This window comes from Trachypithecus francoisi, unplaced genomic scaffold (assembly GCF_009764315.1).
Source record: "Trachypithecus francoisi isolate TF-2019V2 unplaced genomic scaffold, Tfra_2.0 Lachesis_group2, whole genome shotgun sequence".
Classification (NCBI taxonomy): domain Eukaryota; kingdom Metazoa; phylum Chordata; class Mammalia; order Primates; family Cercopithecidae; genus Trachypithecus; species Trachypithecus francoisi.
Window position 1 is genome coordinate 105,245,188 of NW_022681465.1, and position 20,661 is coordinate 105,265,848.

Genomic DNA, 20,661 nt, shown 5'->3' on the forward strand with positions numbered 1-20,661 from the left:
TAGAGAATCCAGAAATAAAGCCAAATACTTACAGCCAATTGATCTTCAACAAAGCAAGCAAAAACATAAAGTGGGGAAAGGACACCCTATTCAACAAATTGTGCTCGGATAACTGGCAAGCCACACGTAGAAGAATGAAACTGGATCCTCATCTCTGACCTTATACAAAAATCAACTCAAGATGGATCAAATACTTAAATCTAAGACCTGAAACCATAAAAATTCTAGAAAAGATCATTGGAAAAACCCTTCTAGACATTGGTTTAGGCAAAGACTTCATGACCAAGAACCCAAAAGCAAATGCAACAAAAATGAAGGTAAGTAGACAGGACTTAACTAAACTAAAAAGCTTCCACACAGCAAAAGAAATATGTATATGTTACCTGGATGGAAATGGAGGCCACTATTCTTAGTAACTCAGGAATGGAAAACCAACATCATTTGTTCTCACTCCTAAGTGGGAGCTAAGCTATGAGGATGTAAAGGCATTAGAATGATACAATGAACTTTGGGGACTCAGGGGAAAGGGCGGGAGGGGAGTGAGGGATAAAAGACTACACATTGGGTACAGTGTACACTACTTGGGTAACGGGTGCACCAAAATCTCAGAAACCGCCACTAAAGAACTTATTCATGTAACCAACCACCTGTTCTCCAGAAGCCAATTGAAATAAAAAATAAAATAAAATAAGCCTTAGGGGAGAAAATCGTTAACCTTGTTGCTTTTTAGAATATAAAGTCTAAGATTCTTTATCTTTAATTATAAATAAACCAGTTATGATAAGGACATAAACTTAAGGGCAATCACAGAGAAAATGTGTGTATATAAAAAAGAGAGAGAACATTCTATGTGGGTTCTATTTTTATATATTCAGTTTCTTGACATCATAAGACCGTGTACATGTCTAGTTTATCTTACTATGAGAGCAAGGTCTTGATATTCTCCTTTTTAACTGTAAATAAGTTATTGCCATGACTTTTGTAGGTGATTTTTCAGCTTAGTGACTATAATTACTTTAAAGCTTGATTTCCTTCTTGTTATAGTAAACTGCAATAGTTTGAAGTAAATAAATAAAAACACATGGAATATTATTCAGCCTTATAAAAGGAATCTTCACTTGAGCCCAGTTTGAGACCAGCCTGAGCAACATACTGAGGCCCTGTCTCTACCAAAGATACAAAAATTAGCCAAATGTGGAAGCACCTGCCTCTAGTCCCAGCTACTCAGGAGGCTGAGGCAGGAGGATCTCTTGTGCCCAGGAGTTCAAGGCTGCAGTGAGCTGTGACTGAGCCACTGCACTCCAGCCTGGGCAACAGAGCAAGATCCTGTCTCTAAAAAAAAAAAATTAAAACATTAAAAAGGAATCTTGACACATGCTACAACATGGATGAACCCTGAGGACATTGTGCTATGTGAAATAAACCCGTCATAGAAAGACAAATACTTACGATTCCACTTATGTGAGGTACCTAGAGTAGTCAAAGTCAGGAAGAAAAAGTAGAAGGGTGGTTGCAAGGGACTGGGAGAGGGGAAAATGGGAGTTGTTTAACAGGTATAGAATTTCAATTTTGTAACATGAAAACATTTTGAAGACTGGTTGCACAATAATGTGAATATACTTAACACTACTGAACTGTACACTTAGAAATAGTTAAGATGGTAAATTTTGTGTTTTTTTAACCACAATTAAAAAAACAAAAGATGACTAGGTTAAGGATTAACAAAATCCTCTCCTCTTTGACATGAGAATTTAACTTCTGCTACCTTTTTTTGGTTTTCTTCTAGAAACCACATAACACAGGTATGTCAACTACATTCCTAGGCAATATATCTTATGGGAAAAATAACTTCTGATTGGTAAACTAAATCTGAACTGCAAAGAACTATAAATGAATTATATATATAAGTACCTTATGGAGATACAAAACTCTGAGCTTCCCTGGCTATGGCATGTACCTTATGTGGCACCTGGAAGCTATGCCTATGAAGTTATAACAAGAGATATTCATTCCTATAGGGCATGAATCTTCTAAGCTACGGTGGCTCCTGTGAATCTTGTCACCTTGCACCTAATCTGTTACTCTGGGGCAGCCAAAGAAGATAGCTCCCAGATAGCTACGGGGACTGCTATAAGGACTCTTCTAGAAAGAAACACCTAATGCTGCTCTGTTGGCAAGCTATGGTTCCTGTCCTGTTGCATTCTGAGTAGATGAGTGTCAAATGGGGCCTATGATAGTCTTATAAGTCTGAATATTTAGTTGAATCTAAGAGACCCTTTGGCGGATATTGCAACTACCTTATCTTTAAGTTGTGGTTTAGACATCAGTAGCTCTATGCCATATTCAAGGTGTGTAGGTTGACTTCTTAATCAAAATATTTTCCAATGATGCTTTTGCTAATGGGGAGTGGGAAGAGGAGGAATCCATTCTAACCTCCCAGTGATCTTGTATATCCAGAATAGTACAGTATTCTTTCTGTGGTGGTAGTTTTGCCTGCATCAATATGAGCCATAATTCCAATATTACGGATTCTGTTTAAAAGGAAAAAATAAGGTAGACATTACTAAAATTGTAAAACCAAAGTATATATGCTGTCCAAATTTCAAAGCTGGTATTTCTATAATTTATAAAACTGTAAAAACTAGAAAAATGGAAAACATTTAGAGTATATCCACATTACTCTGATAACATAGCTAAGTAACAAAAGGGCTAACTACAACCTACAATTCTGAGACTATCTTATATTCATTCTATGAAAAGTGTGCTGTTGTTACATTAAAAAATTTTAGCATTAAATTGAGAAAAATAGCTAAAATACATTATCAACATCTATTTAAAATTGGCTAGGGCAGAAAGTCATAAAAATTACAGCATTCACTCTTGTCCATCAGAGAAAAACTGCAAATTTTCGTGACAGTCTATGGAAAAGTGTGATATCAATGATAGTACTTACTTAGCTATGGGAGGATTGATGATGGAATGAAGGGATTTGATATCATTCCCTATTAAGCCTAAGGAAAAGAAAGGTAAAATTGAACTGTTACATTTATGAAATTTTCCTTTAATTTATAAATGAAAGACTTTAAAATAACTTTAAGCAAATACTGTAATTCCAAATAAAGTAAATAAAGTAAAATTCCAGCTAAATAAATCTAAAATAAACTGAAATTTATTTCCTTGCAATGTATAAGGAAAGCTATGGATGACAATACAACAAGGTAAAAGTTTTAAACATCAAGTTTTAGATCATATCCTTAGAATAATACCGATTCACCCCAATCTCTGCCACCTACTACACTTCCATTTACAAAACTGTAGAATTAGAATGCTCACAATAATAATCTTAAGGCACTGATCCTGAATCAAAGAAAAATTTTTAAATGCATAGTCCTATAAACCTGCCTTTTCCAGGGTTCGAAGAGCTAAGAGTGATCTTCATGTCAGTTGATAATGAATTATTATACAATGTGGAACTTGCCTTTCTCAGCAATCCCAGGACACAATACCTTTAAAGACTGCCTGGGAGGTTTCACTGAATAGAAGCTGTAACAATTTAATACTTTTGAAAGGCCAAGCAGTATTTCTTAAATTAAAAAGTCCATATGGTTTATTCTATGCTTAACATATAGTTTACTAATATTAAGAAGTAATTCTAAAGAAACAAGGCAGTTATATTGGTAAATTTAATTAAAACCCTCCTGTTATTTAAACCATTTCTCCCATGTTTCTATGATACAAAAAGGAGAATTTTATATTATTTTTGAAACTTCATGGTGGTTTGAAGATCAAAAGATAATCTATACTACTACAGTCAAATTCACATGAGCAAAATACAGAGACCTAGATACACACCAACAATGTAGCTCATTAAATTAATCTTCCTTGTAAGTCAACAGCCAATCAGTATTTTTGTTCTATTATTCTCACTTGACAAAGACAGTGATGAGAACAGCAACAGAATTAAACTAATTTCACAGAGTCTACCATACACTTGCTTGTTTCAAACACAGAAAGGACATTCAAAAGTAAGTCAGCTCCTCCATCTTCCAGCTTTTGATGCCATGTATCTAACCTAAACAATCCCAAATACTTAACCAAACTACTTATAACAATCCTCAAAATAAATTATTCTAGTAAATCTCTCTTGACAGAAAACACTTGCATAAAAAAAAGAAATAAACTAGAAAAAAATATTTCACAAGACCACTCTACAATTACATTCACATGTTAAAACTTCCAAACTAGCTACTAAAGCCACCATCCTTTCCTTTGCTCAGCTCATTCGCATGTTCCTCAGATGAGGAGCACAACTCTACTAGTATTTCCTTCTGGCACCTATCCGAATACTCCCACCCCTAATACTCTCTTGGAAATAGCCAAGAAGTAAAAAATGGTTACAGACCCTAATAAGAGAGATTCTTGCAAACAAGAGAGAGAAAAGAGATAAAGCGAACAACTTAGATAAAATTAGAAGAATCTAACATTTGTACCTGGTAGGGAACTGTAATTTCTTCCAAGCGGCACATGTGGCTTTAACCTTTTTAAACTTGCTCTTACTTTATAGCAGCATATATTCTAGTAAAGAGAAAAAGAAACAACATTAATTTTATTTTAGCATCACTTATTACAGTTTTAACATTGTAATTATGCTTTGTCAGAAGACAAACTATTTTGTATAGCTTTAAAGTAGTCCTAATTTATTAACTCCAATTCTTTTAAAAAGTGACAACCCAAATATATCCTAGGGGAAAGAATAAGGATAAAATTAATACTGATTTGCTATTTTGGGCTGACCTTAAAACAATGGTTCTCCTCAACCTGCAGCATTAGCATGGGCTGAGGGCTTGTTTGAAACACATGCTTAGGCTCCACTCCAGACAAGAGAATCAGAAACTCTTGGGGATGGAGCCAAACAATCTGTTTAAACCAGCTGTCCAGGTGATTCTGATAACTATAGTTTGAGAACCACAACCCTAAAGTTCCAAAAGTCAGAAGCTGAGAGAGTCAGAAAGGTTAAATAAGGTATCTCACCCAGGATACACCTTGGTTTTCCTCTGCATCTGCTGAAAGGTCTGTGCAGGGCAATGAGCTCTAAAACCATTAGATGTTTTCAGGATTTATTATAGTAGTTACACATTAGAATCATCTGGAAAGCTTCTTGAAGACACAGCGGTGGGGAGAGAAGAGGAGAACTGGAGCAGCTGGGCAGCGGCATTTTAAAAAATTCCCAGGTTGTCTCCAATGTAGCATTCAACTGAGAATTACTAAGTTAGATCAGGTCTGCTTAAGGCCAAGCCTACCTCCCCCACCTTAGCTGCTTACCTAACCTTCTCGTGTTCTCACGTAGAGGCTGAATATTCTCCACCTCAGTTTATGCCCAGACCACTAGATACACATTTAATAGCTGCCAATATAGTTGGAATTGTTAGTGTATGTAATGATTTAGGGCCACCACAATCTGCTTTTTGTTTCATGAACTGCATATCTGTGCTATCTATATTATTTCTAGGTTAGTTACCAAGTTTCTGGCAATAATATGCTACTATCCTTAGAAAATATTTCCACTGCATAATGACTACGATAAGACCCACTGTCTGTCACAGAGTGCATAGTCTGAAAGTGTCAGCAATCAAAGCACTGAAGAAAAACTGGGTAACTCCTTGTGCCACTTAATGAGATCACAAATGGAATATAGAAATATATCTTCTTCAAAAGGCTGCTCAGGTGATTTTAAAGTAGCAAAAAAAAAAAAAAAACTGTAGACAAATGGTAAGGCTTCTTAGGGTTACAGGTTCTCCACTACAGCAGTCATACCCTATCCACAGGGGGTATATTCCAAGACCCCCAGTGGATGCCTGAAACCTCAGATAGTACTGAACCTAATTACTGTCCATCAGAACATGTTTGTTCATATCTTCTGCCCACAAATTGAATAGCTTTTCCATCTTAACTAACCTCTTATCATGTTATGTGACCATAACTTTTGCAGTTTGAAGTATAACAGTAAAACTAGCAAAAATGTCTTTTTCTTCACAATTTCACGGATAGAAGATTAATTCCTATCATAGATCTTAGCAGCCTCAGCATATGACTTTTTTTTTTCCTTATAAAGCAAAGAATTTTCACCTTTTCACTTAAAGGGAACCCTTTATGGCTTCTCTTTGGCATATCCAAATTTCCAGCATCACTACTCTTGTGCTCTGGGACCATGATTAAGTAAAATAAAGGCTACTTGAACACTAGCACAGCAATATCACAATCTGATAACCCAGATGGCTACTGACTCATGGGTGGGGAGTGTATACAGTGTGGATATGCTGGGCAAAGGGATGACTCACCTCCCAGGTGGGATTAAGTGAGATGTCATGAGATTTCATCACAATACTCAGAATGGCACACAATTTAAAACTTATGAATTATTTCTGGAATTTTCCATTTAATTTTCAGACCACAGTTGACTTTGAGCAACTGAAACAGCTAATAGCAAAACCATGAATAAGGGGAAACTATTGTACTCCCTGTTAAGTCACTGAAGATAAAAAGAAATAAACCAAGCAAGCTTTAAAGTAATCTCTCACTTAGCTCTAGATAAAAGGGGTATTATTACGTTTGAGGTTTAATATCTCTGAAGTATACTGAAGACGCGATAGTTCATAAAAGAATTTATAGTGTTTCGGAGAGGATTCAGGAGTCAGACCAGAGCTTAAAGACTAAAACAAAGTTCCTGAGACAAAGATCAGACTACCCAAGAAGTTGGCTTCCAACAGCTCTGCAGAAGTCAGCCAAAAGTAGTTTTATCAACCACTGTACAATTATGTTACACTTTGATATTAAGAGAAACTTTATTTCATAAGTCTTAATCTATGGATACTTAGCACATTTTTTGTTAAAGATGTACATTAAGTGATGACATTCTTAGATATAAAACTGTACCCTTCCTTCAAAAACAATTGGCATTTTAGTACTCCATGAGACCAGCATTTAGCTACCGCTGTTCTTTTACTTTTAAATTAAGGTAATTTCCTCTCATATTTCTTAATAAATTAAGGTAATTACTTTCAAATTAGTTTGGCTTGAAGATTTCCAAAGGTTATGACTCAACTAAGTCTGGAATCAACAGCTGATGAGATATACTGGGCATTTTAGGCAGTAAAGTAGCTGAGGCTGTTAAAGGACATTTAATTTTATAAGAAATGCTTACATTAATATGCACACTGGGTATTGTCTGATGACTCACTGCAAATATCCTCAAGTTGCTCAACATTTTGATCCTCCAAACAGTTATTGTCTGAAAAAATAAATATACAAAATTATAAAACTAAAGTTATGTATTACATGTCAGCAAGGCATATGTAAGTTAGACATAGGTAAGGTAAAATCTATTACTTTTAAAAAGTTGGAACGATATTTTTAGCTACCAAAAATTCAATGCATCATTCAGAAAATGAAAATTCTGATTAAATATGAGAAATATGGTTCTTAGGCTTAAAATGTCCCTTTTTGTTAATGTAATGTTTAAAGAAAGGCATGGAGATATATTAGAAATCAACTTATTGAAATTACAAAACACTGTATCAACCAAAATGCATTATTGTGTAAATGAATAGAATTAAGTATAAAAACTAAGAATCCACACTTGGTAATTTCTAATTGGCAGTAAAATTTACTGGTTCATTTGTATATTCTGATTTTCCTACCATACCATGTAAAAACTAAATCATGTAAAAAATATATAAAAGTCCTCTTCCTCTCTGATTATAGAAACTAAGCATCTTTAATTTAAAAACATTTGCTAAATATTCACTATGTTTCAAGTACAATATCAAAGCTATTAGAAATCTAAGGACGCAGCTGAGACTGGGGGTGCCGGGGAGACAAACAGATCACGTTAAACCAAGTTTGTCCAACCCGTGGCCTGCAGGCCACATGCAGCCCACGATAGCTTTATATGCAGCCCAACACAAATTCGTAAACTTTCTTAAAATATTGTGAGATTTTTTTTCTTGCGATGTTTTTTTAGCTCATCAGCTATTGTTGGTTACCATTAGTGTATTTTATGTGTAGCCCAAGACGATTCTTCTTCCAGTGTGGCCTAGGGAAACCAAAAGATTAGACACGCTTGTGTTAAACCATTGTGATCCACGTTATTAAGAAGATATGTCAAAACTCATTACTATTCCTAAGTCTGTTCTTTTCTGGATTTTAGCTAAGACACATTCACTACTCTTATTTAGAAAGTCATCTAATACTTTCCATTTGATTTCCTAAACATATTTGAATCTGTTTCCTTTTTTTTTTTTTTTTTTTTGAGACAGGGTCACCCAGGCTGGAATGCAGTGGCTCGATCTCAGCTCCCTGCAACCTCTGCCTCCTGGGTTCAAGCGATTCTCCTGCCTCAGCCTCCCGAGTAGCTGGAACTACAGGCATGTGCCACCACACCTGGCTAAGTTTTGTATTTTTAGTAGAGACAGGATTTCGCCATATTGACCAGAGTGGTCATGCACTCCTGACCTCAAGCGAGCTGCCCACCTCAGCCTCCCAAAGTGCTGGGATTACAGGTGTGAGCCACTATGCCCGGCCTTGAATCCATTCCCTCTTCATGGGTAATGCCAAAGTTCAGGGCCTCATAGTCTCTCTACAGTTACGACTGTAATAGACATTTAATAGACATTTTCCTCTTCTTACTTTAACTCAGTGGTTGTCAAATACAAAGATAATTTGCACAACCCAGCCCTCCCCCACCCAAGCCTATTCCTTCCCATTTATTCAAAAAGAATTTACTACGTGTCTGTCTACCCACTGCTTTCTAGATATTGGCGTTACTGCAGTGAACAAAAGACAACAATCTCTGCCCTCATACTGCCTCTATCCTAGTCAGGGGATAGAGACAACAAACAAAAGTAACAAATAGAATACACAGTCTCTCCTATGATGATAAGTGCTGTGGAGAAGAATTAAGCAGGAAAGAATTGGGACAGTTAGAACTGAAGTAAAGAGATCAAGGAAGGCCTCATTCAAATAGTGACATTTAAGCAAAGACCTGAAGTAGATGAGGGAAGAAATTCGGGGGTTGGGGGGGGGCGGCGGGGAGGGGTGCATTACAGGCAAAGAGATTATATAACGTACTGTACCTAAAATATACAAATGCTAGTTATTATTTCTGGTTTTAAAGAGAATGATGATATCACCTTAGAAAACGGAGACTTAAAAACTGCTTCAAAGGCCGGGCTCAGTGGCTCATGCCTGTAATTCCACCACTTTGGGAGGCCGAGGCTGGTGGATCACCTGAGGTCAGGAGTTTGAAACCAGCCCGGCCAATATGGTGAAACCCCGTCTCTACTAAAAATACAAAAAAATTAGCCGGGTGTGGTGGCGGGCGTCTATAATCCCAGCTACTTGGGAGGCTGAACCAGGAGAATCGCTTGAACCCGGGAGGCAGACGTTGCAGTGAGATGACATGGCGCCATTGCACTCCCGCCTGGGCGACAAGAGCGAACTCCGTCTCAAAACAAAACAAAACAAAACAAAAACTGCCTCAAAGCCGGGCGCTGTGGCTCGCGCCTGTAATCCCAACTCTTTCGGAGGCCGAGGCGGGTGGATCGCTTGTACCCAGGAGTTCGAGACCAGCCTGGGCAACATGGTGAAGCCTCGTCTCTACAAAAACTACAAAAATTAGCCAGGCGTGGTGGCGCGAGCCTATAGCTCGCTACTTTTGAGGCTGAACTCGGAGGATCGCTTGATCCCGGGAGGTCGAGGCTGCGGTGAGCAGCGCTCGCGTCCCTGCACTCCAGCCTGGGCAACTGCGCGAGATGCGGTCTCAAAAAAACCCACAAAAACAAAAACAAAATACTGCCTCAAATCCAAGCACTAAGAATTAATGAAAGTATTCTTTTGATACAGTTCTTTTTGTTCATCAACTGAATCACGTTGCAAGCTGTGAATTAAGGGAACTTTACTGCAACTGTGCAGTAAAAGGGTAAAACTGGCAGTGTATTCAAGTAGACGTACTTTTTCTTGTAGTGAATTACTTCTTGGCCTCTAGGGGGCCACTAAATACAAACCCACTCAGCATTTGATTCGGTGCACCAAAATGCCTCAGAAATTTCTGGATTCAGTCCTGTACCTCCAAAAAAACAGAATGTTATCTTCGTCTTTTCTAACAGTTGCAAAGGCCCAGTAGTTCTATTTTTCTGTACACTAAGTTTTCATTCCTCAGCATCCTTCAAAATCGTGCACACATTACACAGAGTGACCGGAAAAAAGATGAGTCGCCCTCGCCGAATGACAGAGAAAAACTTCCATATTGAGCGAACACCGAAGGGAGTCCGGAGGCCTTGTTGTCCTCCTCCGTGGCTGGCTGTGTCTGTCGCAGCCTGGAAGGTCAGCAATACCCAGCGCGGGACAGGGTCACAGGCGTGCAATGTCTCACAGCTCAGAGCAGTACTCACCTGGCATTAGGCCGCGTGCCGCAGGCCAGCTCGTCACCGCTGGGCTGTTGAAGCAGGAGGCGCGAGCCGCGCCAAAGTCTGCAAAGGCCTCAAGTCTCGACACCAGCCTAGACAAACGGCCTTGTACCTAAACGAAATGAAGCTAGGATTTTTCCGCTCTGCCGCCTCAAGCAGCCACACCTCCACACTTCCGGCGGTGTACCGGCCAAATGCCGCCTGCAGCAACTTCCGTCCTCCTAGCCTAAAAGCAGAAAACGGAGGCTCGGAACCGCTGCGTGGTTCTTGCGCTTCACTCGGCCGTTTTAAAGGTTGACCCTTTCCTGTCCCGGCCTGCGTGGCGTGGGCTTGTGGGTCTTTGAGACCCGAAAATTGAGAGCGTTTTCGCACCCCAGGGGCTGCTCCTGGCGGCCCTGCGGCCGTCACCATGGTAAGGAGGATGCGTCGGACGCCCGCGACATACCGTTTGAGTTAGTGGGACCTGAGGGCTCTGGGGCGCTGGGGCAGGGGGTGAGCGGTGGTAGGCGGAAATGAGAACTGCTAAGGGAAAAGGATGGTGGACTCCATGGGGTGGGCTCTGAGGAGTGAAAACAACTTCACATTCGAGACACAGAGGGTATTTGCCAGAACACAAGCTTTGGAGCAAGATTTTACCCTGTCTTTTTTTTTTTCTTTTTGATCCACCGCTAAGAGTCCTAAAAATTACTGATTTCACCACAAGCGTGGTTATCAGCACCGGAGCCTAATGGGAATATGGTTGTGCCTTGTACAATCTTAGATGTTAATCCCACCCCTTTCATTTTACTGTTGAGGAAACTGAAGGCGTCAAAATGAAGGGGTCCTTGCCAAAGACCAGACAGCTAATGAATTGCGAAGCCGGACTTAACGGCCCAGATCTAACAGCCAGATCCTTGCTCTTTCTGTTACGTCTCTATCTTGCGTTTCTTTGCGAAGTGGCATTCCATACACCCTTCATGTGATTGCTGCAAAGTTTATGTGATAGCAGTTGGTAGCAGCATGCCTTGCTATTTGTTGCTTAACACTGTTCTCTGTGCGGGACTTGGCTTTGTATCATTTTTATTTTTGCAGCCTTAAAATACGAATAGACACCCCTGGCCTCGTGTTTAAAATAAAACGTGTCTAAAATGCAAAAAGCAGCCCATACATTGCTGGTGAAATGAAAAATAATGCACTTTGGAAAACGGTCTGGCAGTAAACACATGTCCACATGAAGACCTGCATGCAGTTTATTGCAGATTTATTCGTAATCACCCAAAACTGGGAACAACCCAGATACCTATCAACTGGTCAGTGAAACAGTGGTATATCCATACAATAGCCTACTACTCAACAATAAACAGAATTGAAGTACCTATACCTGCAACAAATTGGGTGAATCCCAAACCAGATTCAAAAGGCTATGTACTGCTGTTGATCCCTGTTTCTTTCTGGGAAAGGCAAAACTAGGGATATGTATCAAATTGAGGGTTGGAAAAGAGGATTGACTTCAAAGTGACATAGGGAATTTTAGGGGGAAATGGAAATTCTCTATTTTGATTGTGGTGGTTACAGAACTGTGTAGTTAGTAAAAACGTAGAACTTCGCGGTGGCTCACGCCTGTAATCCCAGCACTTTGGGAGGCTGAGGCGAGCGGATTACGAGGTCAGGAGATCGAGACCACGGTGAAACCCCATCTCCACTAAAAATACAAAAAATTAGCTGGGCGCGGTGGCAGGCGCGCCTGTAGTCCCAGCTGCTCCGGAGGCTGAGGCTGGAGAATGGCTTAAACCCGAGAGGCGGGGGGCTTGCAGTGAGCAGAGATCGCACCACTGCGCTCCAGCTTGGGTGACAGAGCGAGACTCTGTCTCAAAAAAGGGGAAAAAAAAAAAAACTTAGAACTGTATGCCTAAAAAGGACAGGTTTTACTGTGTGTAAATTATGCTTCAATAAAACTGACTTAAATTTTTTTAATGTGAAATGAAGATGTTATTTAAAAAGCAAATTATGTCAAGGAAAAAAGATACTCTAATCAGTTCATCCCTTTTGTGGTCCAGTAGATTTTGGAACACTCCCTACTGAGATTATTAGAAATGTAAGCCCTGATGCCTCATATCATTCAAGATCAAAATTTAGCTTACATCATGTGAATAGACTTAATGGTGCAATAATCATTCAAGTAAGTGAACATTTGGATGAAACAGGATCTTTATGCTGTGTAAAAGCAAGCATTTTAGAATAATTGTCAGTACTTTTAAAAACTAAAATAACATTTCTTGCATCATTATAGCCACAGAACGAATATATTGAATTACACCGTAAACGCTATGGATACCGTTTGGATTACCATGAGAAAAAGAGAAAGAAGGAAAGTCGAGAGGCTCATGAACGTTCAAAGAAGGCAAAGAAAATGATTGGTCTGAAGGCTAAGCTTTACCATAAACAGCGCCATGCTGAAAAAATACAAATGAAAAAGACGTAAGTGGTCTCATTTATTTGTCATAACAAGTTAACATCTTTTGAGTCATCATTATTAAAACAGATAATTTTGAATCTTTTTTCCTTCTTGGTAGTATCAAGATGCATGAAAAGAGAAACACCAAACAAAAGAATGATGAAAAGACTCCACAGGGAGCAGTACCTGCCTATCTGCTGGACAGAGAGGGACAGTCTCGAGCTAAAGTACTTTCCAATATGATTAAACAGAAACGAAAAGAGAAGGCGGTAAGCAGTAACAATTGAAGTCTTTGTTTTGTTTAGGAGAATTACTTAAATTCAAATTTGAGGTTCTTGTTTCCTGGTTTAATTTCAAACATGAAGTACAGCTATTATTCCCACTATTTAGATGTTGAAGTCTTTGTAAATTTAGTAATAAAAAAACTTGCTTTCTCATCATAAGGTTTTAAAATTTAAGTTTTAAAAAAATTATTAGAATGACATATGAAATTAAAAAGCTGATAAGGAGTGAATTTCAAATTCAATATTTGTCTTCCTGTTTGAAAACCCACAATGCTGTGCAGTCATAAAGAAAAATACAAATGCTTCTTTGTGCTGTCCTGTAGTGCCAAAATTGGTTCAAAAGCAGAATGGTGGAAAACTCCCTGAGTTATCACAAAAAATGTGGCTTTTTAAAACACCTGTGAATAGATTAGCAGAAATCCAGATAAAAGAATATGCAGTATCTATATTTAAAGAATTCTTTCTACTGCCTTACACTACTTCAGTTTTTTTCATAGAATTTGCACTCAAGGGAGGCATAAAACATCTGGTGAGGACTTTGTCTTACTATTAATGTAATCTACAAATCCATTTCAGGAAGAAATACAGAGACATATTAAGAGGTGGAAACACTCGTCCAATGTTATGCTATTAAACATTAGTAAACACATACACTGCTTATAGAAGTCACCATTGACTGGGCACAGTGGCTCACGCCTGTAATCCCAGCACTTTGGGAAGCCGAGGCAGGTGGATCACCTGAGGTCAGGAGTTCAAGACCACCAGCCTGACCATATGGTGAAACCCCACCTCTACTAAAAATACAAAAATTAGCTGGGTGTGGTGCTGTGTATCTGTAGTCCCAGCTACTTGGGAGGGTAAGACAGGAGAATTGCTCGTACCCAGGAGGCAGAGGTTGCAGTGAGCCAAGATCGCACCACTGCACTCCAGCCTGAGCAACAGAGCGAGACTCCATCTCAAAAAATAAAAAATAAAAAAAATAAAAAATCACCACATTACAGGTGGTATTTTCTAACCCATAACACAGCAATAAGATTTTTAGCTTAAGTCAACCATTTATTTAATGTACCCATGATATATAAACTTGTTCTGTTTAATTTGCAGCTTATGAGGAGACAATACAGAACTCTAGAATAACAGTTGAGCCAAAGATGGTTAAGCAAAAAAAATAGATCTACTGCTTTGTACAACTAAAACATACTTGACTTATTCTCATTGTCCTTTAATAACAATATAAACTTTTAACTGTGGCATATTTTTAGGGAAAATGGGAAGTCCCTCTGCCTAAAGTACGTGCCCAGGGAGAAACAGAAGTATTAAAAGTTATTCGAACAGGAAAGAGAAAGAAGAAAGCATGGAAGAGGATGGTTACTAAAGTGTGCTTTGTTGGAGATGGCTTTACAAGAAAACCACCTAAATATGAAAGATTTATCAGGCCAATGGTAAGTCCTTGGAAGAGTGTAATGACTGAAATATTAGTTCACTTTGTTAAATCGGATAAAGAACGTTATAATTTCCTGAAATTCTTTAAATTGATGTGGAACAGATTGGAAGATTTTTACGCTATTTTTGTTATTTTAAGTTAGTGATAGAAGTTATTTAGTACTTTTTCCACTAGTTAAGAATCTTCAGCCGGGTGCAGTGGCTCACACCTGGAATCCCAGCACTTTGGGAGGCTGAGGTGGGTGAATCACCTGAGGTTAGGAGTTCAAGACCAGCCTGGCCAACGTAGTGAAACCCTATCTCTACCAAAAAATACAAAAAGTAAGCTGGGTGTGGTGGCGGGCGCCTGTAATCCCAGTTACTAGGGAGGCTAAGGCAGGAGAATCACTTGAACCTGGGAGGCAGAGGTTGCAGTGAGCCGAGATCACACCATTGCACTCCAGCCTGGGCAAGAAGAGCAAAAATCCATCTCAAAAAAAATATATATATATATATATTTTCAGCTTCATAAGAGATTTGAAAAAGTAGTGTCATAAGACATTGTCAGTAAATTCTGACTTTTAAACCTGACATATTAGAATCTTCATTTTCTTCATATTTTCCTCATTCAACTAGTGATCTGCTATATGCCTAATATTGTCTAGGTCTCAAAACACTTCTTTGACAACAGTTCGAAAACTTGACTAGGACTGTTTTGTAAGAGTCAGTTTCAGTTTGGTAAGGAAAGTATCCAAATGCTCTTGAAAATCATTGAAAAGCCAGGCACGAGCCTGTAATCCCAGCACTTTGGGAGGCTGAGACGGGCGGATCACGAGGTCAGGAGATCGAGACCATCCTGGCTAACGCTGAAATCCCATCTCTAATGAAAAAAAAATACAAAAAATTAGCCGGGCATAGTGGTGGGCGCCTGTAGTCCCAGCTACCTGGGAGGCTGAGGCAGGAGAATGGCATGAACCTGGGAGGCAGAGCTTGCAGTGAGCAGAGATCACGCCACTGCACTCCAGCCTGGGGGACACAGCAAGACTCTCAAAAAAAAAAAAAAAAAAAGGAAAAGAAAATCTTTGAAAAAAGGAAGGTAATTTAATATAGCTTAATTTCTGTTGAAGGCAGCAATAGTAATATGACCCCAAACTTCCCCACCCCTGGGGAGAAACATAATTGAAAATGTATTTTTGCAAAAATCCCTTCAAAGAGACTGAACTATTCTCTCAGTTAGATGCACAGCCTCAAGAAAACAAAGTATCAGAAGAAAGTTGCAACATGCCCAAATCCTAGTGTTCAACCTAATTTTTTTTTTTGTTTTTGAGACGGAGTCTCCCTCTGTTGCCCAGGCTGGAGTGCAGTGGTGCTATCTCAGCTCACTGCAAGCTCCGCCTCCGCAGTAGCTGGGACTGACTACAGGCGCCCGCCACCATGCCTGGCTAATTTTTTTGTATTTTTAGTAGAGATGGGGTTTCACTATGTTAGCCAGGATGGTCTTGATCTCTGTGATCCGCCCGCCTCAGCCTCCCAAAGTGCTGGGATTACAGGCATGAGCCACCGCGCCTGGCCAACCTGAGTAATTTCTAATAGATTAAAATACTGGCAAACAGCCTGTTTCTGTAAATAAAGTTTTAATGGAACACAGCCATGCCTGTTCATTTACATATTGTATAACCCCCCACCCCCAGAATTGAACAGTTGTAACAGAGGCCATATGGCCTGGCAAAGCCTAAAATGTTTACCTTTTGGGTTCTTTACACAAAGTGTTTGCCCACCTCTGGATTATATCATGGAATCGACTTGTTTTGGTTTCATATTCATATTCTGAATATATTTTTGTAACCTTACCAGTTCTACAGGGAGAGAATATACAAGTCAGGCTACTCTAGGTTTTCTGTAGTTTCACAGATTTGTCATTATGAATTAATCAGATGGCATCCTGAATGGTGTCAGTTTCTTACGAGCTTCATTAATGAATCTGTTACTAAGAAACTGATTTAGTGTTGTTTTCTCCCCATCCCCATACACACAAAAATCAAGACTGCAAAATGTTGTGATGTTTGAAGTACTACACCCTAAAAGACCCTATTAGGTGACTGGGTGATTCCATAACCAGTTTCTGTAACAAAGACCTCTCTGGGCCTTCTCCAGTCTCATATTACCATCAACCTAAAGAAAGCTAACAATCCATTCCCTTTTTTCATCATGGAAGGTAGCTGAGGTATATAAAGACTTGGAATCAGGATATTTAAGTTTGATTCTGTTTACCACTCACCGTTTAATCTGGAAACAAGTCATTTAACCTGCTGATCCTTGTTACATCGTTCAAAAACAGGAGAGAGAGAGATGTGTTTGTTGTGAGGTTATTGTGTTTACGTGAGCCAGTTGTGAGCTAGCATAGTGGCCTGGTATATGTAAAGTCCTTAGTAAGTCTAAGTGTAGATGACTAGACAGTAAAAATCTGAGTATGTTGCTAGGTAGCTGTTACAGGGCAAAAAAAAAAAACTCTTCGGAGGCTAGCTGTGGTGGCCTGTAATCCCAACACTTCGGGAGGCTGAGGTGGGTGGATAGGTTGAGAGCCCAGGAGTTCAAGACCAGCAGGCAACATGGCGAAACCCCACCTCTACAAAAAAAACACAAAAATTAGCTAGGCATGGTGGTGTGTGCCTGTAGTCCCAGCTACTCAGGAGCCTGAGGTGGGAGGATGTCTTGAGCCCAAGAAGCCCAGGATGCAGCAAGTCAAGTCATGCCACTGCACTCTGGCCTGGGCAACTGGGCAAGACCCTGTCTCAAAAAAAAAAAAAAAAATTCTTAGGTATATGTGTGGGTGTTTGCCCCACATATTTATACTGTAACCATCAGGTTTTTACTTTGTAGAACATATTTTATTAGCTGCTTTAAGATGACATTATGCAACCATAGTTTTTTGGAGATGGTTGAAAAAGATAAGCAAAAACGACCACTACTCATCACTGTTAACATTTTGGACGTGAACATTCTTATGTTGTGTTTGACTTACTAGGGCTTGCGTTTCAAGAAAGCCCATGTAACACATCCTGAACTGAAAGCCACCTTTTGCCTGCCGATACTTGGTGTAAAGAAGAATCCCTCATCCCCACTGTATACAACTTTGGGTGTTATTACCAAAGGTACTGTCATTGAGGTAAATGTGAGCGAATTGGGCCTTGTGACGCAAGGAGGCAAAGTTATTTGGGGTAAGTGAATTTTTGAATACAGGGCTGTTGCTGTTCTGCAGTACTAACAGAAATACTCTTCAAGTTGATGTATTAAAATACACAGCAAATTTTTTTAATGCAGTAGAGCTAAGTTAAAACAATGTAAATCAGATGTAAATCTTTAGTAAAAAATACCTTATAGAAAAAGTAGTTATAAATACAATTGTTTTAAAATTTAGCTTACTAGTTTTAGTTACATAAGGTGTAATATATTCTGTTAGATTTATTTTGATCCTTTTTGGCCAAGCGCAGCAGCTCACGCCTGTAATCCCAGCACTTTGGGAGGCTGAAGGGGGTGGATCACCTAAGGTCAGGAGTTTGAGACCAGCCTGGACAACATGGCAAAACCCGTCTCTACTAAAAATACAAAAAAATTGGCCGGGTGTGATGGCAAGCACCAGTAATCTCTGCCATTGGGAGGCTGAGGCAGGAGAATCACTAGAACTCGGGAGGTGAAGTTTGCAATGAGCTGAGATTGTGCCACTGCACTCCAGACTGGGAGATAGAGCAAGACTCCATCTCAAAAAAAAAATTTTTTTTAACCTTTGTAATAAAAATTATTTATTATAAGGGAAGCAGAGGCAAAGTTATAACTAAGAAATATTGTAAGAAAATAGAATAACCATGAGCAGAGGAAGGGAGGCATGTATCAAACATATTTTAAAAGCGAGGTCAGCTAACATGAAGTATTAGCCAATGACTTAAGATGTTTTCTGTATGAAAAAATTTCTTTTGCCATAAGTTTACAAATATTATGTAAATATTTCTTATATTTACATGCTAACATTAAGAGAAAATACCTATTAAATTTAAAGAAATAGAACTATCTGTCCCACGCAGGTAAACTGATAACTAATTGAAACTGCCAGGAGTGGTGGTTCAGCCTGTAATTTCAGCACTTTGGGAGGCTGAGGCAGACAGATCATCTGCGGCCAGGAGTTCAAGACCAGCCTGGCCAACATGGTGAAACCCCATCTCTACTAAAAATACAAAAATTAGCCAGGTGTGGTGGCCCACGTCTGTAATTCCAGCTGCTTGGGTGGCTGAGGCAGGAGAATCGCTTGAACCTGGGAGGCGGAGGTTGCAGTGAGCTGCAATCGTGCCATTGCACTCCAGCCTGGATGGCAGAGCGAGACTCTGTCTCAAAAAGTAATAATAATAATAATTGAAACTGATTTAACACAGTTTAGTTCATTCTGTTAATGGGATTCTCCTGACCTCCCAGAAATCACGTAGAAGCTTCCAGGCTTTAAAAAGCCCCCTTGCTATCCGGGCGCAGTGGCTGACACCTGTAATCCCAGCACTTGGGGATTCCAAGGCAGGCAGTTCACTTGAGACTGGATTTGGAGACCAGCCTGGTCAACATGACAAAACCCCGTCTCTACTAAAAATACAAAAAAATTAGCCAGGCATGGTTGTGAGTGCCTGTAATCCGGCTACTCGGGAGGCTGAGGCGGGAGAATCGCTTGAACCTGGAGCTTGCAGTGAGCTGAGACCATGCCACTGCACTCTGGCCTGGGAGACAGAGCAAGCCTCAGTCTCAAAAATAAGTAAAATTAAGATATTCTGATCCTTTTTAATAAAAATTGTTTATTACAAGGGAAGCAGGTGCCTTCGAAGTTATAACTAAAAAAAAAAAAAATTGTAAATAGAATAAATTAACCATGAGCAGAGGAAGGGAGGCATACAACAAACGTGTAATCACAATAGATCAGTAATAAAACAGAAACATGTCATGCACTAATTTTAAACGCCCTCATTTGCTTAGTTTTCTACCTTTAGTACCAGATCCAACTACCAGATCCAACTTCTTTGAAAGGGAAGAATACACACTACAACTTCTTCCGTGATTGGCTTATACTTCACGTCAGCTGACCTCAGTTTTAAGATACGTTGTTACCTTGACTTGAAACTCATTTAAAACTTGATACATTTTCAGGGAATAATTATGTGAAAAAGTGACAATGCTCACTAGGCATGGTTGGACGCAGTGGCTCACGCCTATAATCACAGCACTTTGGGAGGCCAAGGCAGGCAGATCATTTGAGCTCAGGAGTTCGAGACCAGCCTGGGTAACATGGTAAAACCCCATCTCTACAAAATACAAAAACAAAAAAATTAGCCAGGCAGTGGCGTGTGCCTGTGGTCCCAGCTACTCAGAAGGCTGAGTCAGGAGAATCGCTTGAGCCCAGGAGGCAAAGGTTACAGTGAGCCGAGATCACACCACTGCACTGCAACCTGGGGAATAAGAGTGAAACCCTGTATTAAGACAAAAAAAGGGGGGGGCAAAAGTTATATTCTTTAAAATCAATTTTTATTAGCTAACAACCCTCCCTTTTCCCTCTTTTGGTTTTGTTTTCCTTAGGAAAATATGCCCAGGTTACCAACAATCCTGAAAATGATGGATGTATAAATGCAGTCTTACTGGTTTGACAGCAATTTCATATATAATTATCGAGGACTACACACCAATTGAGAAAACTGCCATTACTGTCATGTTTCTGAATACTACCGAACAGCCATACATGTTTGCAATGAAGAGATTTATTAAATTGTAAACAATAAAATGGTCCTGTTCTATAAATGGTCTTTATTTTGAAATCTGCCTAGATTCCATGTTCATAAAATTGAATGATTGAAAAAAAGCAAATATACAAATACCCTACTTCATCAAATCTGCATTTGTGTGTGGGTATTCGGTAATTTCCTGAAAACACCACCAGTGTTCGTTGAAAATGCCTTTCAAAAAGGTTAATACACAATTATGTGTCTGAGAATTTAACTGAAGTATCTTCTACCTCATTAATCATTAATCCTAA

The 20,661-nt window shown here is 39.3% G+C and overlaps 2 protein-coding genes across 7 annotated transcripts in view; one reads left to right on the forward strand and one right to left on the reverse strand.

The window, feature by feature from the left end:
• GFM2 (GTP dependent ribosome recycling factor mitochondrial 2) overlaps positions 1-10,883 on the reverse strand; it is a 49,238-nt gene extending 38,355 nt beyond the window's left edge. For 3 of the 6 annotated variants that reach the window (XR_004429867.1, XR_004429868.1, XM_033179868.1), the window contains exons 1-5: positions 10,449-10,883; positions 7,202-7,288; positions 4,491-4,575; positions 2,954-3,011; positions 2,434-2,531 (exon numbers count right to left, since the gene is read on the reverse strand). Coding sequence is in view for 2 of the 6 variants with exons in the window: in XM_033179868.1 (XP_033035759.1) it covers positions 2,434-2,531; positions 2,954-3,011; positions 4,491-4,575; positions 7,202-7,264 (304 nt within the window). In the remaining 4 variants the exon portion in view is untranslated. Of the gene's footprint in view, positions 1-383; positions 496-2,297; positions 2,532-2,953; positions 3,012-4,490; positions 4,576-6,338; positions 6,478-7,201; positions 7,289-10,448 lie in introns of those variants that run through there. The other 3 variants (XM_033179870.1, XM_033179869.1, XM_033179871.1) reach the window with 3 other exon arrangements.
• On the forward strand, positions 10,739-20,426 carry NSA2 (NSA2 ribosome biogenesis factor). The gene is made up of 6 exons (XM_033179874.1): positions 10,739-10,875; positions 12,733-12,920; positions 13,016-13,166; positions 14,444-14,623; positions 17,629-17,821; positions 20,208-20,426. Exons 1-6 carry the CDS (start codon positions 10,873-10,875, stop codon positions 20,273-20,275), a joined length of 783 nt encoding a protein of 260 aa, XP_033035765.1. The 5' UTR covers positions 10,739-10,872; the 3' UTR covers positions 20,276-20,426.
• The last annotated feature ends 235 nt before the right edge of the window (positions 20,427-20,661 follow it).